Source organism: Solanum tuberosum, unplaced genomic scaffold (assembly GCF_000226075.1).
Source record: "Solanum tuberosum cultivar DM 1-3 516 R44 unplaced genomic scaffold, SolTub_3.0 scf00083, whole genome shotgun sequence".
NCBI lineage: Eukaryota > Viridiplantae > Streptophyta > Magnoliopsida > Solanales > Solanaceae > Solanum > Solanum tuberosum.
In genome coordinates, this window is record NW_006239015.1 from 1,596,939 (window position 1) to 1,618,846 (window position 21,908).

General features: G+C 34.1%; 4 protein-coding genes across 4 annotated transcripts; 2 read left to right on the top strand and 2 right to left on the bottom strand.

The window, feature by feature from the left end:
* Nucleotides 1–484: 484 nt before the first annotated feature.
* LOC107060598 (uncharacterized) lies at nucleotides 485–2,196 on the top strand. Its single transcript, XM_015308638.1, has 2 exons — nucleotides 485–868; nucleotides 1,279–2,196. Exons 1-2 carry the CDS (start codon nucleotides 485–487, stop codon nucleotides 2,194–2,196), a joined length of 1,302 nt encoding a protein of 433 aa, XP_015164124.1.
* Nucleotides 2,197–2,844: 648 nt separating this feature from the next.
* Nucleotides 2,845–5,629, bottom strand: LOC102602935 (nitric oxide synthase-interacting protein). The gene is made up of 2 exons (XM_006347099.2): nucleotides 5,310–5,629; nucleotides 2,845–3,758 (listed from the first exon to the last, which is right to left on the bottom strand). The coding sequence occupies exons 1-2, from the start codon at nucleotides 5,546–5,548 to the stop codon at nucleotides 3,083–3,085; spliced, it is 915 nt and encodes a 304-aa protein (XP_006347161.1). The 5' UTR covers nucleotides 5,549–5,629; the 3' UTR covers nucleotides 2,845–3,082.
* A 1,333-nt stretch (nucleotides 5,630–6,962) lies between these two features.
* On the top strand, nucleotides 6,963–9,681 carry LOC102603272 (universal stress protein MT2085). The gene is made up of 2 exons (XM_006347100.2): nucleotides 6,963–7,842; nucleotides 9,232–9,681. Exons 1-2 carry the CDS (start codon nucleotides 7,155–7,157, stop codon nucleotides 9,237–9,239), a joined length of 696 nt encoding a protein of 231 aa, XP_006347162.1. The 5' UTR covers nucleotides 6,963–7,154; the 3' UTR covers nucleotides 9,240–9,681.
* A 1,386-nt stretch (nucleotides 9,682–11,067) lies between these two features.
* LOC102603613 (25S rRNA (cytosine-C(5))-methyltransferase nop2-like) lies at nucleotides 11,068–17,073 on the bottom strand. Its single transcript, XM_006347101.2, has 17 exons — nucleotides 16,606–17,073; nucleotides 16,324–16,508; nucleotides 16,157–16,220; nucleotides 15,940–16,073; nucleotides 15,758–15,841; nucleotides 15,596–15,670; nucleotides 15,387–15,458; nucleotides 15,208–15,281; nucleotides 14,708–14,760; nucleotides 14,051–14,160; nucleotides 13,714–13,782; nucleotides 13,566–13,640; nucleotides 12,966–13,058; nucleotides 12,794–12,873; nucleotides 12,617–12,716; nucleotides 11,535–11,875; nucleotides 11,068–11,425 (listed from the first exon to the last, which is right to left on the bottom strand). The coding sequence occupies exons 1-17, from the start codon at nucleotides 16,847–16,849 to the stop codon at nucleotides 11,365–11,367; spliced, it is 1,914 nt and encodes a 637-aa protein (XP_006347163.1). The 5' UTR covers nucleotides 16,850–17,073; the 3' UTR covers nucleotides 11,068–11,364.
* Nucleotides 17,074–21,908: the final 4,835 nt, after the last annotated feature.

Genomic DNA, 21,908 nt, shown 5'->3' on the forward strand with positions numbered 1-21,908 from the left:
GGATAATATGCTTGATTTTAAATCTCTTGAAGCAGATCCCAAAGATCGAATGCCTATTTCATCTTATGGTCCTAATATTCGAGATGCGGTAAGGAGGTATTACATTCAAAAAAAGCCATGTCAACCTGTTGATCATATCTTCCCTAAAACTAAGTTTGGAGATAAAATGCGTCAATTTCGACCAACTTGGTTTAAGAGAAGATCTCAATGGTTGGAATATAGCATTAAATCAGATGCGGCATTTTGTTTGTGTTGTTATTTGTTCAAGAATGAACTTGAAAGTCGTGGAAATGCCGGAGATTCATTTACAAGAGATGGTTTTAGGTGTTGGAACAAAGCTTTAGAAAGATTCAAAAAACATGTTGGTAAGGTAAATAGTATCCATCATAAATGTTTCAATAGGATGCAAGATTTGAAAAACCAACGGCAATCGATCCAATCTTCTTTTGACAAGTAAAGTGGAAAGGCAAGAAGTGATTATCGGATGCGTTTAAATGCCTCAATTGATGTAGCAAGATTTCTCTTGACATCGGGATTTCCATTTCGTGGACATGATGAAAGTGAAGGTTCCGAATATAAGGGTGCTTTTCTTGAACTTTTGAAATGGTATGGGGATAGAAGTTTTGATGTGGGAAGAGTAATATTAGGTAATGCTCCACAAAATGATATGATGATTTGTCCGACAATTCAAAAAGATATTGTGGAGGCTTGTGCTAAAGAAACAACTAAGGCTATCATTGAAGACTTGGACGGTGATTATTTTGGAATATTAGTTGATGAATCAAAGGATGTTTCTCATAAGGAGCAAATGGCTCTAATTTTGAGATATGTCAACAAAAGTGGAATGGTGATAGAGCGATTCTTGGGGGTATTGTCCATGTAAATGATACATCTTCTCAATCATTAAAAAAGGCAATTTATTCTTTGCTTTTGGATCACTCATTATGTACATCCAAAATACGTGGTCAAGGTTATGATGGGGCTAGTAATATGCAAGGGGAAATAAATGGTCTCAAGTCTTTGATTTTACAAGATACGTCATCTGCATATTCTATTCACTGTTTTGCTCACCAATTGCAATTGGCACTTGTAGGTCTTTCCAAAAATAATTCGGATATGGATAATTTTTTTTTGCTTAAATTTGGAGAAGTTCATACAGGGCAAGGTTTGAATCAAGAACGTGGCCTCCAACGACCGGGTGATACTTGTTGGGGGTCTCATTTTAAAACCTTGGACAATTTCCTGATTCTTTTTTCTTCAATTGTTAATGTGCTTAAGAATATGAAACGTGATTGTCCTTATTATCTTGATAGATTTACGGCGGAAAATCTTTTGAGCAAGATTCATGAATTTGAATTTGTCTTTATGTTGCACTTGATGTTTAAGGTGTTGCTATTGACGAATGAGTTGAATAAAGTTTTACAAAAGAAAGATCAAGATATCGTTAATGCTATGGGATTGCTTGACCTTTCAAAGAAACGATTGCAAATGATGAGAGAGGATGAATGGGACTCTATGATGGATGAGGTTAGCTTATTTTGTGGTAAACATGGAATTTCAATTCCCAAAATGAATGAAGACTACTCTAATGGGAAGTCGAAGCGTAAGAGGTCCAATATTTCATATTTGCATCACTTTCGTGTGGAAGTGTTTTATGCCGTCATTTATTTGGCACTTCAAGAACTCAATAATCGTTTTGATGTGGTGACTAGTGACTTGCTCCTCGGTATGGCTAGTTTGAGTCCGGTTGATTCATTTGCTAATTTTCACAAGGATAGGATAATGAAACTAGCCGAGTACTACCCAAGTGAGTTTGGTGATAAAGAGCTTCGGGAACTCAATTTTCAACTTGATGATTTTATTGTCTATGCTCAAAAGTGTGATAGCAAGTTTCTCAACTTGAAGGGAATCAAGGATCTTGCAAAAGTGATGATAGAGACAAAACTAGATCAAACTTGGTCACTTGTGTATCTACTTGTGAAGCTAACTTTGATTATTCCTGTTGCTACCGCAAGCGTGGAAAGAGCATTCTCATCAATGAAGTACATAAAGAATGATTTGCGTAATAGGATGGATGAAGATCTTTTGAATGGTTGTTTAGTTTGCTATATAGAGCGTAGTATATTTAAAAATGTAAGTAATGAATCCATTATTGACCGTTTTCAAAATATGAAAACTCGTCAAGGACAATTGTAAGTGAATGATGTTTTTTGCTAATATATTACTATATAAAGATTGCTACTACCTACTTGCTCGTCAACTTGTTCTCACAATAAAATTTATATAATTGAATTAATTGCCTATTTTGAAGATAATGGTGCCCCCATGTTTTTGAGATCCTGGATACGCCTCTGCAATCAATTATACAAAACTCTGGAACATAATAGCTTAATTATATGACCCTCTATATGTATAGAGATAACTAAAAGATCTCCCATTACGAATTTTTATCCACATACAAATCTCTAACAAGAAGTAAAAGGACTCTCATCAAAAGAAAAAAACCTAAGCTAATCACTAAAATAAGTACTTAGCATATAGTTTTATCGTTAGGTTTGTAGTTAATTAATAGTCCTCGCGAAAACAATATCTTACTCGGTATATATAAAGGCAACAAAAAGCTAGACCCTCAAAACTCTCCCCCCCTCCCTTGCCCAAAACCCCTTGGAGACGAGTTAACTGTTAAAAACAAAAAAATGGTTTAAATTTGAGCTGACAACAGTCTATCACAGAACAAGTCAAATTCCCACCCCGCACCCCTCATCAGCCCCATAACATACAGAGTTTATTTGAATAAGTTCCATCCAGTTCCGAGGTTGAATGGGGGTATTGCTCCCAAAAAAGAAGTAGCAAAACTATCGATAGCAGCAGCAGCAACCACTTGAGGAACAAGTTTCAAACAATTATCTAATGAAATAACACTTGTGAATTGGAAAGGATAAAAGTTGCTTTCGCAGAGCTGTAGTTGAATAAAGACGATGTAAGAAAACACAGTTTTCAGGGTAGAAGATGATATAACCATATTACAATACACCGTAACAAAGCCCCACTATCTCTAATGAGCAAACTGGTATACAGCAAGTTACGTCTTCATGGCAGGCCTCACCAGGCCCAAACCACTTCCACTCCCCAAGTGTTTGAAGTCTTTTGCTTCAAGATTATCTCCATGGGCAGCAAACCCTGTTCCTCCCTTTTCCACATTCACCAGATTTCTATCTTTACATGGTTTGTCACAGACCACGCAAACCTTGTCAACAGCCACAAATTTCTCTGCACATTTCTTGCAGAAGACATGTCCACAAGTATTAAGTGCCACAAGTGATAATGTATTGGTCAGTGTGACCTTGCAACTGGGGCATATGAAACTCTTGTCAAGAGACTTGTGTTTCTTCTGTGCACTTGTATCTTCAGTAAAGTGTATAGGGAAAAGGTTTTTCATCTTAATTTTTTCCCTCCCTTCAGGACAAGTTGTGCTTGTGGATGGGGCTTCCACCTTAGCAGGTGCATCTGGTGTTGCAGAGGGCAGCCAAAATGCTTTCATGGTTCTAAGTGCTTCTTCCTCATAAGAAGTGGCCTTCACGCTGTTGGCCCCATGGAATCCATTCTTGTCTCTGTTGTAGTTCTTATCATTATACTGCGGAACTGGACCATGATTTTGTTGATCAAATGCATCAAGCTCCCTGGCTTTCTGCAGCATCAACCTCTCCTCTTCCTCTTCTTTTTCTTGCTTCTGCTGACCAGTATGAGCAGCTAACTTTCTGCAAGACAAAGTAACAGCTTGTCAAATAAAACTTCACGAAGGATGATTCTAAGAATACAAACAAGAATGTTTACCAAATCCCCACCCCTCTCTTCCACTCCACACTGCCCTTTTCTCCTTTTCCAGAGAAATGCAGGCATGAAGCAAGATTGGAAGATATATTAGTCAGTATTATTCCTTCCAGGTGGAAGTCGGGCAACTGTTTTGTTAATAGAAGTAACTAACAACATGCATTGCAACTTAAGAATAAGTAACTGTTTACTCAGAAAGGCTGCAGTTTTCACTTGAAAGGGATTCCAGACAAGTATTCCACAAGTCAGTACGAAGACCTCTTTATTGGCTAGTCTATAATTAATACTCTTTTCATCCACTACTTTATGGACACAATAACTGGACTTGGAGATTGGAATTAATTTTGGCTTGTATATTAGTATCATTATAATAATAGAAGGCAAACATTAAAGTGGCTCGTGAAAATTCAATGGTACCCTCTTTCTTTTTCTTTTTTGACTTGCTTATTAGTATTGGACTGAGATGAACTTAGGAAGGTGACATGGACCCTGAGGATTCATATAACTTACTCCCCTACTTGGGATTCAGTCATAGTTGTGGTACTTGCATATTTGTATTTTGGTAATAGTAAAGAATAGCATTAAAGAAGAAGCTGAAAAATGACAGCACCCTTCTTAAAACTAAACATGTCACCAAATTATTGCCGTTAGAAAGTGCAGGAGACTCTAGCCTCATAAGAAGAATCGAACACAAATAGTTTTTATGTTAACCTTGGGGCTACAGCCTACAAGTATAGTTTGCAAGTCAAGTATCCTATCCATAAGTTCTGGGATATATTTGCCTCTAGACCAAAATCCATTAGATTATATGGCGTTTTCGGAGGTCAATTTACAACCACAACAAAGACTAAAATATATCCAATAGGTTCTCTTCAAGATGCACTGAATCATAAGACTAGCCTACAACTGCAGACATCATACAACTCAATCTAATCCAACTAGACCTATATTAAGGACATAAATTAGGAGTCTCTTAATCACTGAGATATTCTCTGTTTTGGTGTCGAACAGATGAAAGCACTAGCTATGGCCATCGTACTCTCGTAGTTGCAAAATTTCGAAACTTGCTGCAGTATCCTTCCAAACTTCGAGTCTCACTACATTAGAAGGACATCTCCGGAGTTCCTCTTACCAATCTACACAGAAAATTTAACTTACACCCAACCTCCACATATTACTCCCCCATTAAGAACCACAGATATTGTCAGTTTCTCTTTGCTGAAACAGTATTCTTTTTTATTATTATTATTATTACTATTTCACAGCTGAAATAGAATTCACAAGCACAATCTTACAATCCTGGACACACAACAAAGTAAATCAAGCTAACCACAGGATCTCAGCACCAAGACATATAATTTCATACAAAACGCACCTTAAGCATAAAAAAACTCGGCAATTCATATATAATATCCTTTCCTTTCAAATCTACAAAAGATCAATTGAGAGAAAGTTTGCAAAGGACAGAAAATAGGCACCTTTGGATATCCTTTTTCTGGGACAAAAGGCATTCCAGAATGCATTCTTTGCAAAAGACATGCCCTTTCTGGCAACACAACGGATCGATGAAGGGTTTTAAGCAAAGGGAACAAGCATCGAACGGCTTAATTGAATCTTTGCCCAGCCTCTCCTTTTGTGTTCCGTACCCTAACTTTCGCTTCTCATCGTAGGTAAAGAAGGCGAGATCGTTGTTGTTCTTCGAGTGTCTCTGCGGCATCTTTCAAAACCCTAATTGTAATTCACCTGAATTTTGAAGACGATTTTTGTGAATTTGGGGTAGAAAACCCCTATGAAGTGGATTATCCAATCGGGTTAGTAGCAGTCGTCGGGTTTCCTAAGGGATTTATAGCGTCACTTGGCGGTGACAAAATATTTGTACACGTAGTTTGCTCTTTTTTCCTTGTTTTCGATAATCCGTTTCCTAATTCATTTATGATTTACTTTTGTTTTTCTTTTCCTAGGAGTATTTCTTTTCTATTTCAAGAAAAAAACTTACTCAAATTAATTTTAACAAAAATCATGATATATACTCTATTATTTGAAGATTATTAACGAACAAGTGATTAAATCATAAACATAATTAGATCCATGTATGCTTTTTTTTTAAAACCCATAATTTACTTTAGGATTAATAAATAAGTTGACACACTTATTTGCATTAATTTGTAAACAATGCCCTATAACATCACATAGATAGGAGGGTGGAATTACACACGTATATGTACCTTTGAGTTTTTTTTTAAAACATGCATTTGTTAACTTTGAAAAGATTATATATATATATATATATATATATATATATCAAATATTTTGTTAGATACCTTAAAAAACAGTAGATTTGGTGCATTGATTCAACTTGGGTTAAAGTTTCATTGCATAAGCGTGATAACCTATATAAGCTACACTATCTTTAATACTCCTCATTTTAAGATTTTGAATTCATCTATAACTCCATCTTTAAACATGTTTTTCCTTCCGCATATTCCTCACTTGCTTGATTAGTATAACAAATCCACGAAATATAAAAATAATGATATATCATCTTCATAGCTAAAATCAAAATGCACACTTGGAAGCTATCATTCATCAATGGTAGTGCTGTTCAAGAGCGAATTTAGTCGTTTGAGGTTCAATTGAATTCATAACTTTTATCTTAAATTTGAATTTTCAGTATAAAATTCAATAAAATTACTAAATAATTGAGCTATTAACTGATAACTCAAACAAAATGATGGATTCGATGGTTATAATTGAAATCTTAATTATAATTTAAAAAAATTAGATCAATTTCTAATCCCCGAACTCAAAGCAGCAACTCGTTAGTCAATGTTGTCCAAAATTTCATAAAGCTCAACAAAGTTTCTTTAGTTCTGTATCCCAGTTCACCAATTAAACGTATCCCATACAATGAAACAATTCATTTTCAAATTTATTTCTTTCTATTACCTCTTTTGAGTCTTTTCTAGTTGGTCATCATTTGTTTTTTTCTTCTTTTTTTGGATATTAACAAAGAGATGGGATAAGGACAAAATATTGGACACCAATTAAGGAAAATAATTAAATACTGTATTATTCAAGTGTATTGTATTGGATAAGATTAGCCCAAAAAAAGAGTCAATATATTATTGACCATTTCTCAAATAAAAAAAAATATAAAAAAACCTCCAGTAAACTCTATTCCAGCTAATTCCTGTAACCTTTCTTCTTCCCAAAGGTCCGAAGAACTCAACGATACACACTGTGGAATCGGATTCGAACATCACAAAATACACAGTAACTCTCTGAATTCTTCAATACTCATTTCGTATTTATCTCTTTACACCATGATGACATCACCCAAAAAGCCACCACCAGAATCCGACCGTACACTCACGGCGATCATGCACCAACCGGCATCTCCTCGTTTCCATTTAGGAACTCCCACTTCCGGAGCTAACCGGAAGGTCGCTATCGCCGTCGATCTTAGCGATGAAAGTGCTTATGCCGTCAAATGGGCTGTGCAAAATTACCTCCGACCAGGTGACGCCGTTATTCTCCTTCACGTCCGTCCAACTTCGGTACTTTATGGAGCTGATTGGGGTGCTATTGATGTTTCTGTTGACACTGAAAATGAAGAATCACAGCGGAAGCTGGAAGATGATTTTGATAATTTCACAACTACGAAATCTAATGATTTAGCTCAGCCACTTGTGGAGGCTAATATTCCATTCAAGATTCATATTGTGAAGGATCATGATATGAAGGAAAGGTTGTGTTTGGAAGTTGAGAGGTTGGGTTTGAGTGCTGTTATTATGGGGAGTAGAGGGTTTGGTGCATCAAGGCGTAGCCCTAAAGGAGGGATGCTTGGTAGTGTGAGTGATTACTGTGTGCATCATTGTGTTTGCCCTGTTGTTGTTGTTAGATATCCTGATGATAAAGATGCTACTAGTGGCAATGACTCGGTCACAGATGTGCTTCACCCTGTGCCTGAGGAGGAGCCTATATACCATGATGCCTCCGATAAAACTGCAGGTATATATATCTTCAGATCACAATTTCTATTACTTTGCAAGTAGACATTGATTATGTGTGGTCTTTGTTTGATCAAATGAATACCATGATGATTAGTTTAAATGATTGGATGTTTAGTACTGCTTCAAAAGTTGTGACTTTATTTAAGGGTTCATGCGTTTAGACATTTATCTAATTATCTTTGATTTTTCTTGTGTGCTTTTAGATATGTGAAAGTGGGCTGTTATAATTACTCTGTCGAGATGTTTGATTATCAGCTAGGAAGTGGGTTGACTCTAGTTTGATGTTTCAATCAGCTTAGTTAGTCGTAAGTAATGCCATGTCAGATGTTATTTTTGTTTCGTTATAATAGGATGATTGTTGATTAGATGAGTAATGTATTTATGTTAGGTGAATTTTGTGGAGTTCCATTGAGCAGGGTTGGGATATTTCTTCCTTTTTGGTCTATGGAATCAGTTGTTTGGCTTTTGGCATAGTTGATAGATGTTAGTTGTAAGTAACTTGTCAGTTGTGAAGCATTTTGTGGTATACATTTGTTACATATGAGTTGTTTCACTTGTTTGTGACAAAATTCATATGAATAATCGTCCTAGTTAGTTCTTTTGGAAAATACAACAGTCTTGTTCTTGTTAATGATAGTAGTACTCTTTGAAAGTCAGCTTCATTTCTAGATATGCTTTAGTGGGGCATTTTACTATCCTCAAATACCATTATTCCTGCATGTGCTGCTATTGGGTAACTTGTTCCCCTAGGTTACCTAGCGAAAGAAGCTTTTTCACCTAGGGTCCAATTACTTGTAGATGAGAGAGAGGAAGAAAGGTAAACAAGTGCACGGTTTCTGGTGGAAATAGTGTCAACAAGTAGAGCAAAGGGATGAGGTTTAGTGGGTGGCGATTGATACAGGTGGAAAGAGAAAATGCTGGCCCTAAAATTTAGGGAATGGTACTTGGTAGAGCAGGGTGAACCTCGTGAAGTAAGTAAGTTGAAATCTCTTGGCCCCAGGGTGTTGATCTAGTGTAAGAGCGCAGCTCATGTTGTATGGATTAGGCGCACATTATGGGTTTGAACCCTACTACAGACAAAAGCCTGGTACTTAAGTGAAGGTTTAACAGTTGTATTTTGATTTTTTTCTTTTCTGGTAGATATATGAAAACCTAGAAACTAGATTCTCTTTGTTCTTTTGGTTATGTCAGGATTCAGGAATAGCTTATAAACCATGGCCATTTCAATGAAATGTATTCTTTGCTTTGAGGTTCTTGTGGAAAGTACTCAAGTTTTAGCATCTTAGGGATAGACTTACCTTGGCATCTTCTGTATGTGTACACTGTTGAAAAATCAGTCCTGATATGCTAAATCTGTGAGAAGATAACTTGATGTAAATAACTGCAGTAAGGTGACTTTGATTCCACCATTCAACTTGAAAACAATGCTTCTTCAGCACTGACAATCTAGCATAGGCTTTGGATGTACTCTTGCTGAAAACCAGGTTTTTGACCCCTTTCTGGTATGAACCTTGACATCATGTGATCTCCATGAATTGTGTTAGTTTCCAGCTCCTGAATTTGTTACTTCTTGCATGGTTCATTTTTCTGACAAGTGAGAGGTGTAGTGGGTTTGACACTCATTCCTATTTCTGTAATAAAAGATTTGTAGCTGATGCTCTATCTGGTTTTTTAGCGCACCACCAAGTGTTCTGCAAGGTCACCATGCAGATAAAGTTTGGAATGCTTGAACTTCACAATCTTAAATATGTCAGATAACTTACAATAGGCTTCGAAGGAATAGTGTCCATGTGTTACAAATTGAACCCTTGGAAGTATTAAAACGGCACTTCTCATTCTTTCATAAGGCTAATTGCAGAATTGGAATTCCAAATTGAGCCTTCACGGCATCTCCAACCCCATCCTTCTATTTTTCTCTCCAACCCCATCCTCTATTTTACTCTCCAAATATAGAGTTCTCTATTTTTTTAGACAACCAATTCTCTATTTTACTCTCTAAAAAGGAAATTATTTTCTCTCCTCAATATTATATTATTATTTTTATTTTCTTATTTCATAATATAAATCAATTCTTCTTTTTGCAAATAATCACTCTATAATCTTTATCTAATACAAAATTTTATTTTTTTCAAATTTCATTTAATATAAAATTTTATTTTAATCTAAATTTCTAAATAACATAAATTGCAATAAATATTATATATAATACATATTAACGAACAATTCAAATAAAAGTGAACATCATAAATGTCGTATCATTGTAAAAATTAATTTAAATTTTACATAAATACTCAACTTTCAAGACTATTACGTTACTCTCATCAGTGTTCTATTAATGTATTACGGAGTTCAAAATGAGCAATTTTTGTCCTTTTTTTTTAGGTGTAGCTAAAAATTGTTTAAATTAACAATATAATCTTATATTCAATTATTCCGTACTAATTTACTTCCCCTATTCCATTTTGAACTGTAACATCAAATATTTTCATGCTCATTATTTAATAATTTATCACTATAACATAAAAGTAGATTGTTTGAATTATCACGTAAATTTTTGTGCATACTTCATAATGAAAAATAATTATAATTTAAATTACATATTTAAAATGACAAAAAAGCAAATTTAAAGATTAAATTAAAAAAATTGTTAATTCGGGATGGAAATAGTATACTTAACAATAATATGTTTTAGATGTTATATTACTTAGAAAATAATTACAAATATTAGAGACTTAATTAATAATCTTATATAATATATTAATTAATAATCTTATATAATTACTACTATTCACCCCTCTATAATTGAAGAATAGAGAGGGCTTGGAGAACCCATTCTCTATTTTACTCTTCAAATATAGAGAATAGAGAGTAAAATATAGATGGGTTGGAATTGGTCTCAGTCAGTTGATAGCTGATCTGGTCCCTTCTATTTTATCTTACGCAGTGTTTGGACTTCAAAATTAGATTGATTTGAAGTTGAAATTTTAATTTCTATTGTTGTTTTATCTTGAACCAAATATGCTTGTTTTATTTTATTGAGGCCTATAGCATACTTAAAATTGGATGTGATCATTGAGTAAATACCAGGTTGATCAATACTTGCACAACCTGTAAACTAGCCTAGTTGGCGTGTAAGATACCTGGGGAAATCATAACATAAGCTTACTCCCTTTTACCTTTATAATTAACATTGGCTAATGATTATGATAGAAGAGGATTGAAATAGATGATGGAATACAAAATTTTCATTGCTCACTCCCAGGTAGATTAAAAGTATAATACAAAATTTTTGGATGCATGCAAAACATGAATCCTAAGTTGTTTTCTAAAGCAAATCATACACGACCTCCAGCCTTCTTCATCTCAAAGTCATCCATCAACCAATAACAAAAATATTACAACTAGCTGGCAGCTGCTAATTATATGCGAGGTGAGCTTGACAAAATCACCAGAGAATATCTCTTGTTTTATGTTTGCTCACGTCGCCTCTGGTAAAATATCCTCGGCGTATCACCAGACCTCATTTGTTCTTCATCGTGGCTTTTCGTGTAGCTTCCCTAAGGGCTTTCCTCTTCTCTTCCCTGTAAAAATGTTGAAGATAATAATAGGTTATATGATCTGAAATTAACTCTGTTCCATTAGCACGTCAGAGTGTTTAACAACTCGTGATAGTGAAACTACAAATAGTACCTAGCTTTTGCAATTTCCTCTCTAGGAAGGGGTTTCTTCTTTTCCCTCTTTTTTGTTGCCACCACTTGGTTTTCTGCTTTTCCATTTTTAGTTGCACCGCTGTTTTGTCCAGCACCTTTCTTAACTGAATGTGTTTGGACATCCCTCTTCCTCTTTTTATCACCTGCTACTTCCTCTTTCAATTTCCTATTCTCATTTGCAATGCCTTTTTTATCTGAATGCTTGTCATCATCTTCTTCAGAATCCTGCTGGTCACTGTTCTCAATGCTTTCAGTACCTTGTACTTCTTCAGACTGAACCGACGATTTAGCAGCAGACTTAGAATTGCTCATCTTTTTCAACTGAAAAAGAAACAAGACATATGAGGCAAAATGTTTTTACTGAAACAAACTTGCAGCAACTCCAAAGAAGAAATATGTTTATAATCTTTCATTTGTTTTTACAATCACATGTGCCAGTCCCAATTCATTTTTTAGTCCCAGAAACCATAATAATTTCTTCTATTACCCAGTGTAGTCTTCACTTGAGTGGGGTTTGGATTCTTCTATATATCTTACAAGTAAGAAAATCATTAATCATTTCAAGTTCCACAAGCTTAATGAAAAGATGAAATGTTTGTTTGACATGAGGAAGTTAGATTTTTATACGAGTACAGAAGCATGAGAACTGAAGAGAAGCACACAAAACCTCATGTGTATAGGGTTGAATGATATTTATTGTGTATGGCCAAAACTATGTAAACCAAGCAGGATAAAAGGGAAAAATCATTTCGAGAAAAAAAAAAAGACGACTTTCAGAGGACAATTCAATGATATGCTAAGTCAGAATAACTGTGGCTTGTTCTCCTGCATTTTTTTACAATGGAATAAAAGAACAGAAATAAATCATTTTGTACTTCACTTAGCACTTTACTGTAATCAATTTTAAGAATAATGACCATCATAAGTAGGACTCTGAAGCCTCCATTCGAACTCTCTCAACTTGATACTTCACATCCTTGTTTTCTATAGTCATCTCTAGTTCAATAAACAGAAGTTCTTAAATAAAGCAATTGCTTCGCAGCTATAAATAATAAGGCATACCTTGGCTACAAAGAATCCATCCATGTTGTGCACATGAGGATAGAATCGCCTTGTCTTGTCCAAAGATGTGTGGAAACGGTGCTGCCTAAACCGAATAAATCTGGGAGAGGCAGCTTTAATTAGTTGTAGAATTAGACAGCCTTTCAAGTAAATGCACATACACTATAAAAGTTATACCCAGGCCTCCCAAAATCAAGTCCACATGGCACAAGCTTAACATCTCTCTTCTTGAGTGCATAATCTATAACTGCTTCATTCTGCAGTTCCAAGTTAGACAAATGAGTTGAATACTTTGCAAAGCACCAGCTTTTTTGAGAATTCATTTGGAAATATATGTTAAGAAAGATACCTCTTCAACCATAATGGAGCAGGTCGAATACACAATGTATCCACCTGATTTTGAGTTGGCATCAACCATGTCAATTGCTGCAAGTATTAGTTCCTGCAAATGAAAATTGACGATAAAACACGTTTCTCAATGGCCACAACAATATGCGAATAGGGGAATATGTGATGAAAAGATTCATCATGGAGCAAAATTGACACTGCTTCCAATACCATCACCAACACCTTCCTGCTTTGGGAGGACACATATAACACATTAAAAAAAGAAAGGCGATAAGACAACTAGAAATGCAAAATTTGTCCTCCTATACAACAATTAAGATCAACGGAATCAATCATTAGAAACAAATAAGATAAAGATCAATTCTTTATGCAACTTAATCTCTCCCAGAATGCAGACTTTCAGAAACCAGTATTTTCAAACAGCCTGAGAAGTTAGATGCTTGCAATATACTTTGTGGTGTTCTGTTATGAATCATGACAAGCTCTGAAGCACCCAACTAATTCATGGAAATTTTCATGATATCCTCCCACAGCACAAATCGTTGCAAGTGTATAAATATGGATGACACAAAATCACCAAATTTACACATCTAACTCATACCTTCTGCAGTTGTGAGCAATTTTGTATATCAGGTGCAGTTTTGGAAGTTTTAACAGACTCATCTTTGGAGATTACCTGCAGAAAGAACAACATTCATTGGTTTAAACTTGATCTAAGCCAAGCATATATATAAAAGATTACCACATACCCCAGTGCCACTGCAGGGAGCATCCAGCAAAATCCTATCAGCAGTGTTCTGACCCAAAACTTTAGGCAACTGAAATGATCCCCCAAACAAGGTATTAGATCAGAGGACTTCGTCCATATCATCATTAAGAATGTAAACCAGGAAACAGAAACACAAGAACAAAATCTTGTCAGATCAATGCCTGTAGCTCGATGAAATTAGTAAAGACCTACTTCAGTCAATAAGCATGAGTGCTCATAATGGAGGATAAAATAGGACATTGTCCCCATATGAAATATAGAAAAAATAAAAATGTGCTAGTTCTAAAGGGAAGATTGCAAAATAGTCCAATTCAAACCTCTCTTCCATCGTAGTTGCAGACAATGGTGTTTGTTACCCCCATGCGATGTAAATTGGCAGTGAGAGATTTAAGTCTTGACTCCTTCATCTCATTTGCATAAATAATACCTAGTTTTTCAAGGTAAAATATGTCGGTGTCATTCAGACAATGATTGAAATGGCAAATGCTATTAAGCACTAATCTGGAAGACAACATTATTTACAGTAACTTCAAAAGCAGAACCAGAGAGAAGTTAGAAAAATACCATGGCAAACATTAATATGTCACAAAATCTTAGGACAAGCAACATTAAGTATATAAGACAGACACATCAGGAATGACAACTGGAGGAAGCAAACAAATTGATAATGCAGGTTATTATTTACCAAGTACTGTTTTTTTACCAAGAATGATGTACATGAGCGAAGAGTAAAATAGAACGAAAACATCCAGTATATTTTGGTAAACCGCATTAGAAATTAGCTGGACAAGAAATGGAAAGCAATGAATTATTTTACAAGGAAATGGAGATAATCAATACTGACACCAGGGCAGCCAGATGTATTCAAATTCATTCTCCTATCTGTATCCAGAAAGTATGGATGCATTGTGGATAAAATGGACCCCTTCACAAGAAAAATATACAACATGATTAACTGCACAATGAATACATACCACTATTTTTCATCAGTGCAGCAACATAAGTTGTTTTGCCTCCAGGAGCAGCACTACACCATGAAAAAATTACCCACTTTAGGAGAACAAAAGCTAACAAAAATTTCACTTTTCTGCTAACTGAACTAACTAGTAAGAAGATGGCAGAAATTGCTTTAGCTTTCCTCCCAAAAGAAAAGATATTAGGTGCATAACTTGAACCTAAGACAGACAAAGTTATATTTAAGACAAAGCTGCTGATTTATAGAAAGAGAGAAGAAATTAAAAGAGAAAGAGGAAAAGCAGATGCTTTGTTTTTTTCTATTAGCTTTATCCTAGACTATCCAAGTATGGACTAGACAACTCTTTCAGCAATCAAACTTGTTAATTCTTACTAATACATATAAGAAAATGAAATGATAATAAATCAGAAAACAATATTGATAAAGAACTGAATAGGTGGAAATTCAATGATCGACAATTGAAGCTAACATTATTTAGAAAATAAGTTATTTACTTACGCCATATCAACGACACGTTCATTCTCCTGGGGGGCAAGAGCCATTACAGGCAGAAAAGAGCTTGCACTTTGGAGCTGTAAGCAAGTTATTATTAAAAATAAGTATCACAGTTGCATATTAAGAGCAAATATATCTTGTAAACAAGTTGGTTATAAGAAACTGTAAGCAAGTCAGGTTACCATGTAATGACCAGCCATATACTCAGGAGTGGCACCAACTGGAACTTGAGAATCATAAACAACTAGTCCAACCTACAAAGTCATAAATGCATATGCTGAAATAAGTAAGGTTACATATGAAACTAAGAAATAACAAATTCAAATTGTTACCTAAATAATGGGTTAATACAAAGAAAACACAGAATCACAGTTCATCTTTGTAATTGTACCTTTGACCATTTGCTTAATGGGTCCAAATTGACACCTCTGTTAAGAAGAACGCCAGCTAAATCCCGTCTGCGAGACTGAAATATCGTCCAAGCAATACAATATGAGTCGACCATCAGAGCGAAAAATCGGAAGGATAGAAAAGTGACAGAAAAAAACATGACCTTCAAAGTGTTTGTCCGTAGAGAAATTGGTCTAGGTTTTTCAAATGCTTCAATAAGTTCAATCAGCTCAACAGGGGGAAACAACTGCAGTAAGGTCACATATCATCCACATTGAAATGAAAAATGCAACTTTTGAGAAGGGAAAAGGTTCAGAGTCTACACTATTTTGAGATGGAAATTACCTCCACCAATGACTCAATCAGAAAATCATTGTATCCATAATATGAACCCAAGTCGCTTTTAAGTTGATCAACGTAATCCTTACGTGTCACACCTTCTTGCCTCAATGACTTCAAATTTGAAAGCACTCTAACAACTGCATTTATTTTATTATATTTGAATGATTAACTTACTTCTCGGAAAAAAAAAATATAATTCAATGAAGGAGAAGAAACTCACTCTCTTTTATCCTCCTTTGGAGGTTAGAGAGATCCGGGGGTCTCTGTGTTTCTTCTTCAAGCTCCTAAAAACACAAAGACAAATTAGGCATTCATGATTATTTTTTCCCCTGAATGAGTGTATGACAAATCAAACCACTAATCAAGAACTTGAACTTTAAAGCAAACCTCAGTTGTCGGCAGTCTGAAATCATCAGCTTCTTCTTTAATATTGAGCTGCAGTTCTAAATCATTGTCCTCTTCTTCTCTTTTCCTTTCATCATCAATAGCTTTAGACTTCCTTACAAGATCATTATCATCTGCATCAGAGTCAGAATCTGCATTTGAATCCGAATTAACATCTGAACCATCATCTGCAAACATATGACAAAACAAAGAAGAATAGCTAGTGAGTCATAAATGATGGCTAAAATTAGAACACATACGCAATGCACTAAGTTAAAACAGTACCAGCATCACCACTTCCTAATATATCAGCAGCAAAGGGGTCATCGATGTCAGAAGACATCTCAGAATCTGAATTAATTTTCTGTTCATCATCTTCTTGAAAATCCCCATCCGTTCCTTCACTATCACTAAAAAGTTCCTCCTTTTCCAGTGGCTTAGCTGGCAAAGGTTCCTTCTTTTGCTTCTTCTTGGCAGGGAGTTTCCCTAATTTAGAACCTGATTTCTTACCGAGCTTGGGACCAGCCATTTAAGCTACAATGCAACAAAAAGTTTTCACAAATAAAACCCTAATTCACTTCCAAAACTTGTACGGAAAATCAACAAAACCCTAATTTTTTTCCAATATAACAATACGTTAGTTGCAGTGAGCCATTCAAGCCAATAAAATTAGTTTTTAAAAAAAAAAACTACAGGCATGCAGAGAGGAAGATGAAGATAGCGGCTGAATGTGGGAAAATTAATTAGCGAGGGCTCAACTGGAATTTTGTATTGGGTGCAAATTTGGGTTTGGGTCTAATATTGTTGTTCTTCTTTCGGCCCAGTTAAAAAAGAATGTGGGCTTCCGTTTTTGGGCCGTCATTTAATTGACCTTCTGAAATTGAATTTTTTTGGATTAGGCAACATATGTTTAAGTCAAATCGATTTTAATATTATTTGTTACCATATTTCTCGAGTTATCATAGAATCCTCTTCATTTCTCTCTCTTTCATATTTTAAATTTATATAACATGATGTATTTACACTTCTCTATTTTACATATACATCCTTATATACTATAACTAATGAATATGCCTTGTATTGTATCTAATAATAAAACAATAATTGGGCTAAAATGACTTTGTAAGATGATTGAATGGTCACTTTGCTTAATTTTCTTAATATTTTTTTGAGTAACTTTATTGATATTAAATTAGTGATTTTTTATAGACGAGAGATATATATGTGTGAATTTTGTAGAAAATTTACTATGTTGAAGGACCTTTTAAGATATTCACTTTGATTTATATTAAGAAAATTTTAGTTGCATTTTGGGAAGTGTATGAGAAAGCTAAGTGCATCTTTAATTTGGTACAGAATGGAGAATTTTGTGGTCCAACATCACCGATAAGTTGCATATATCAACTTTATTATTTTTCACTTATGTATATATACAATTTTAACTAAAATAATAGATTCAAAGTTGAACTTACGGACTCGCCTTAATCCACGTTGTTTTAGACTAGAATATTGCTAAGTGGTAATGCTTTGCAACGTGTCATTTTGAAAGGAAGAAAGAAGTGATGGGGCCGACCTCAAATCATGTACTCGAAATTTGTCAGAATATTTTGTGACTTTCTCATCATGATTAAAAACAAGATGAACAAAGGAAAAATATCAATTTGGGTACTGTATATGTTCCAGAAGTATCAATACATCACATTACAGCTCAAAAATTCTGAGTGAATCAAAAGCATCTTCTCTATGCATTTCTGGTGGCCACAGAGAAGAAAAGTTGCCAACTTTTTTTAATACTTCATTAGGAAAAAATTGACTAGCAAGATATTTTACGCTCAACACATAAAGAGAGATTTCATATACATAAAGATAACTACGCTCAAATTGTTGAAAACACCCTCTATAGATGGTTGGGTTATAATAATTTTGGTTTAAATCCTATATATATGAGTGTGTTTGGTATCACACGAGTCATTTTTAAGGATTGTGTTTTCCATAAGGAAATATTTTTCTATTTTGCTTTTCATTTTTTCTTGTTTTTAATGAAACTTGTAGTCCACCTTAGAATTAAATAGGCAAAAATCAAACGGCAAAACATGACGATAGTGTACTAATCAATGACTCATAATTGGTGCCAAAAGCTGAGTTCCTTAAAATTAATATGATGAATATCTTAGAAGTGATTTGGTTTTGATTTTATATATGATTTTACTTGAAAGTTTAGGGTGTATAAGATCTTAATCAAGTTTATTTTAAAAATAAGATCTACTAAATTAAAGTTGTGTGTGTATAAAACTAGGTTTTTCTTTAGTTTGAACGAAAGAAATACTGATAATTTTAGATCAAGAATCTAATAACTGTGGATAAATTGACATGATTTTGACTAAAGTATACTTTGGTTTAGGCATACTTGAACAAGAATAATCTGCCTTCTTTATTACTTAATGTGGGAAAATACTATTCGGTTAATCACTTAATCTCCCTTTAAACCCGGCGTAGCTATTTGCCTATAAACATACCATTATGAACGTATAGAGGAAAAAGAATATATATATTAATGTTTCATGTGTGAAAAAGTTACATTCAAAGGTCTATCGTCAAACTTATTCATATTCTTTGATTTTCTCATGTTAATAAGCGACATCTATATTATTCATGAATATTTATTGTCTTATATAATTTTATACTATTCTTTGATCTATTCAATGTTAATAAGTGTCATGCTACATTATTCATAAATGTTTTTCGCCTTATATAATTTTGAACAATTAATCTTCCTCTCATCTGAAATTAAGTTTTTGGAGTTGAGCCCATTTTGTTAAAAGCAAAGAAAAAAAATCAGAGGGCTTAATTGCGTGGCTATGATTCAAGGAACGAAAGCCAAAAGAATTGAGGAATCATTGGCTTTATGGTTGTGAAACACACAAATCAGATCTTTCAGGTGAAGCAGAATCCAAAGATATTTTCAATCTAAAGGACCTACCAAAAGCTATAGATGAAGGACAAAAATAAAATACTCCATGTGTCCTAATTTATGTGCCACTTTTTGTTTTTCGAAAGTTAAACAGTTTAAGTTTGATCGGTAATTTACATATGGAATCTTTAATTTTTTTGAAATGAAATTTATATATTTATAAACTACGTAAAAAGTACTATAAGTCACAATAATTAATAATTCAAAATGTTTAAAAAATTTATGAAAAACTTACGGTCAAAGATAGACTATTTTAAATATCAAAATTCGAAAAGTGTCATATAAAATGAGACTGAGGGAGTATCATTTTATCACAAGGTTATGGTGGATACCATTTTGAAAATAATGACACCATATCCACACATATCTCAAAAAAAGTACTGCAATTTTCATGTTCACGCAATGTTTTACCCCCACACAAATTAAAGTTTCTTTCTTTATTTCTAGACTAGATTCCTTAATTATCTTGAACGTTAACAACTTCCCAAGTATATTACATAAGCATTATTAAATTCTTGCTATTACAAGTGATTTCGTTCTGTACAATTGATGATATGTGTGAATTAACTATTTAAAAAATAGGATAAGTTATGCATCGTTTAACATGCAAAATCTTTGTACTATAAGTACGCGTGTGAAACCTAAATATTATATTTATATAAACATTAGACAATTTGACAAATTGCAATTAAATTACTACTATTATTTACAGGGCTTGTAGCGATGTCGTCGTGTATTTGATTGCAAATTGCAATTAATTTTGTTAATTGGGTTTGTGTTACTGTTATGCACGTGGCCATGTCGAAAACTTTGCTTCTAATTGGCCTGAGTCTGTTAATTAATCTCATTATTATACTATGCTTTAACTGGTCACGTTATTTTTAATGGTATAGAACTATAGATTATAGATTAATAAAAAGCATCATGATTAAGGTCTCGCATGCTAATTAAAAGATTACAATCCCATGATCCTTGATTATATGCTTAATCTTAACAAAATATAGTTAGCTGTCAGCTTGTCACTAAATCTTCCACCCTAACATAATTTAATCAAATTAAACCTTAATAATCAGCACATGTAATGTCACTTTTATTTAATCCGGCTTAACTTTAGTTGTACCCCTTTAACCTTAATAGAAGTCTCTCCTTAATTTGCATCCGTACTCAAGATTTGACCTAATAGTTAACCAAGCAGAAACGAAGTCGGATTAAATTTCAAGTTCAAGCAAATTAAGATTTTTTTTTCTTTCTATTTATTAGGAGTTTTCACCTTTTTTGCTTTTTAGGTGATTCAAACCTATAACTTTAAAGTTGGAGAAGGAGGGTCCTTACCGTTCGAGCAACCCTTTACACTGACTATAATAAAGATCAATGCAAGTTGATCCAACACTAATTAAATTTATAACAAGCATGTGAAAAGAAAATCTTTTACTTTAAGATGAGATCTTGGCCCTAGTGATCCAACCACTTTCACTAACAAAAATATCTCTATATGTACTTGGTTGAACACGTTAACCTATAGTTAACTAAATGAAGTCACGTATTTTCTTTAATAGCTTAATTTTTAGAAGAGATTAATATATATGCACTTCAACAAATTAATTAATAGTTGGAGCAATTAGTGAATAATTAATAATCCATTTCTATATTATTCCTCTTTAAAGGGTTGTCATGTAGAAAACTTGTGGAGTATGCAAAGCATCACTTAAAGAACAATGCTATCAAGGATAAGGACAAGTGTCTCAGGTTCATGCACAATTCTACTCAAGTTGTGAGTTCTGACTTTTGAGTACCAAAAGGTCAATTGATGACCATGGAAGCAATCAAAAGTAGAAGAGGCCAAATTCCAGTGGCATCCACAATTTTATCTATTATGGTCCCACTTCTACTACAACAAAAACTAGGTAGGAGTAGTATATTTTTGGAATTTTAGGACCCTGCACACGTTGTTGGTTTCCCCTTAGGCGGGTGGGGTACGCGGGATGGAGCGTGGGGTTTCGCGGTTCGGATGAACTTAGTACTTTTTATATAGATCTTGTATTTGTATAATTTGAAAATTAAATAAATATATATATGTATATTAACTTGTGATTTTCCTAACAAAATTGACTCACGGCTCAATGGTAAAGAAGGGCCCATGAAAATGCTAAAGTTCTGGTTGAACCCAAATATCAACAACCCCAAATTCCAAATCCTGGTTCCGCCTCGAGCAGGGGCTTCGGGGGGTACGGGGAGAGGTTGTTAAATATATACTTTTTTTGTCTAATTCAATTTGTCTAATTGAGTCAATATGTGGACCGGCTGGTTTGAAATTGGACCATATTAATTGTCAAGATAGAAATAGTGACAAAGGAATTGTGAATCACAAAGTAAGGCAATAAGATCATATCATGCAATAATTCAAAATAAAGTTGGTAGTGCTTGCTGGTAGTTAGTATTGGTCATTAAATTTAGGTCCATTTTGACGTTATTTAGTTAGCTATAAAAATTAAAAAGTCTAAGCAACTATAGTACTTATTAGAGAATAGACTTTTTATCTCCTTTTTTAAAAAAATTAAATTAAATGAGGGCACAAAGTCCCATTTATTGACAAATAAGAAACCAAAAAGTAAATCCG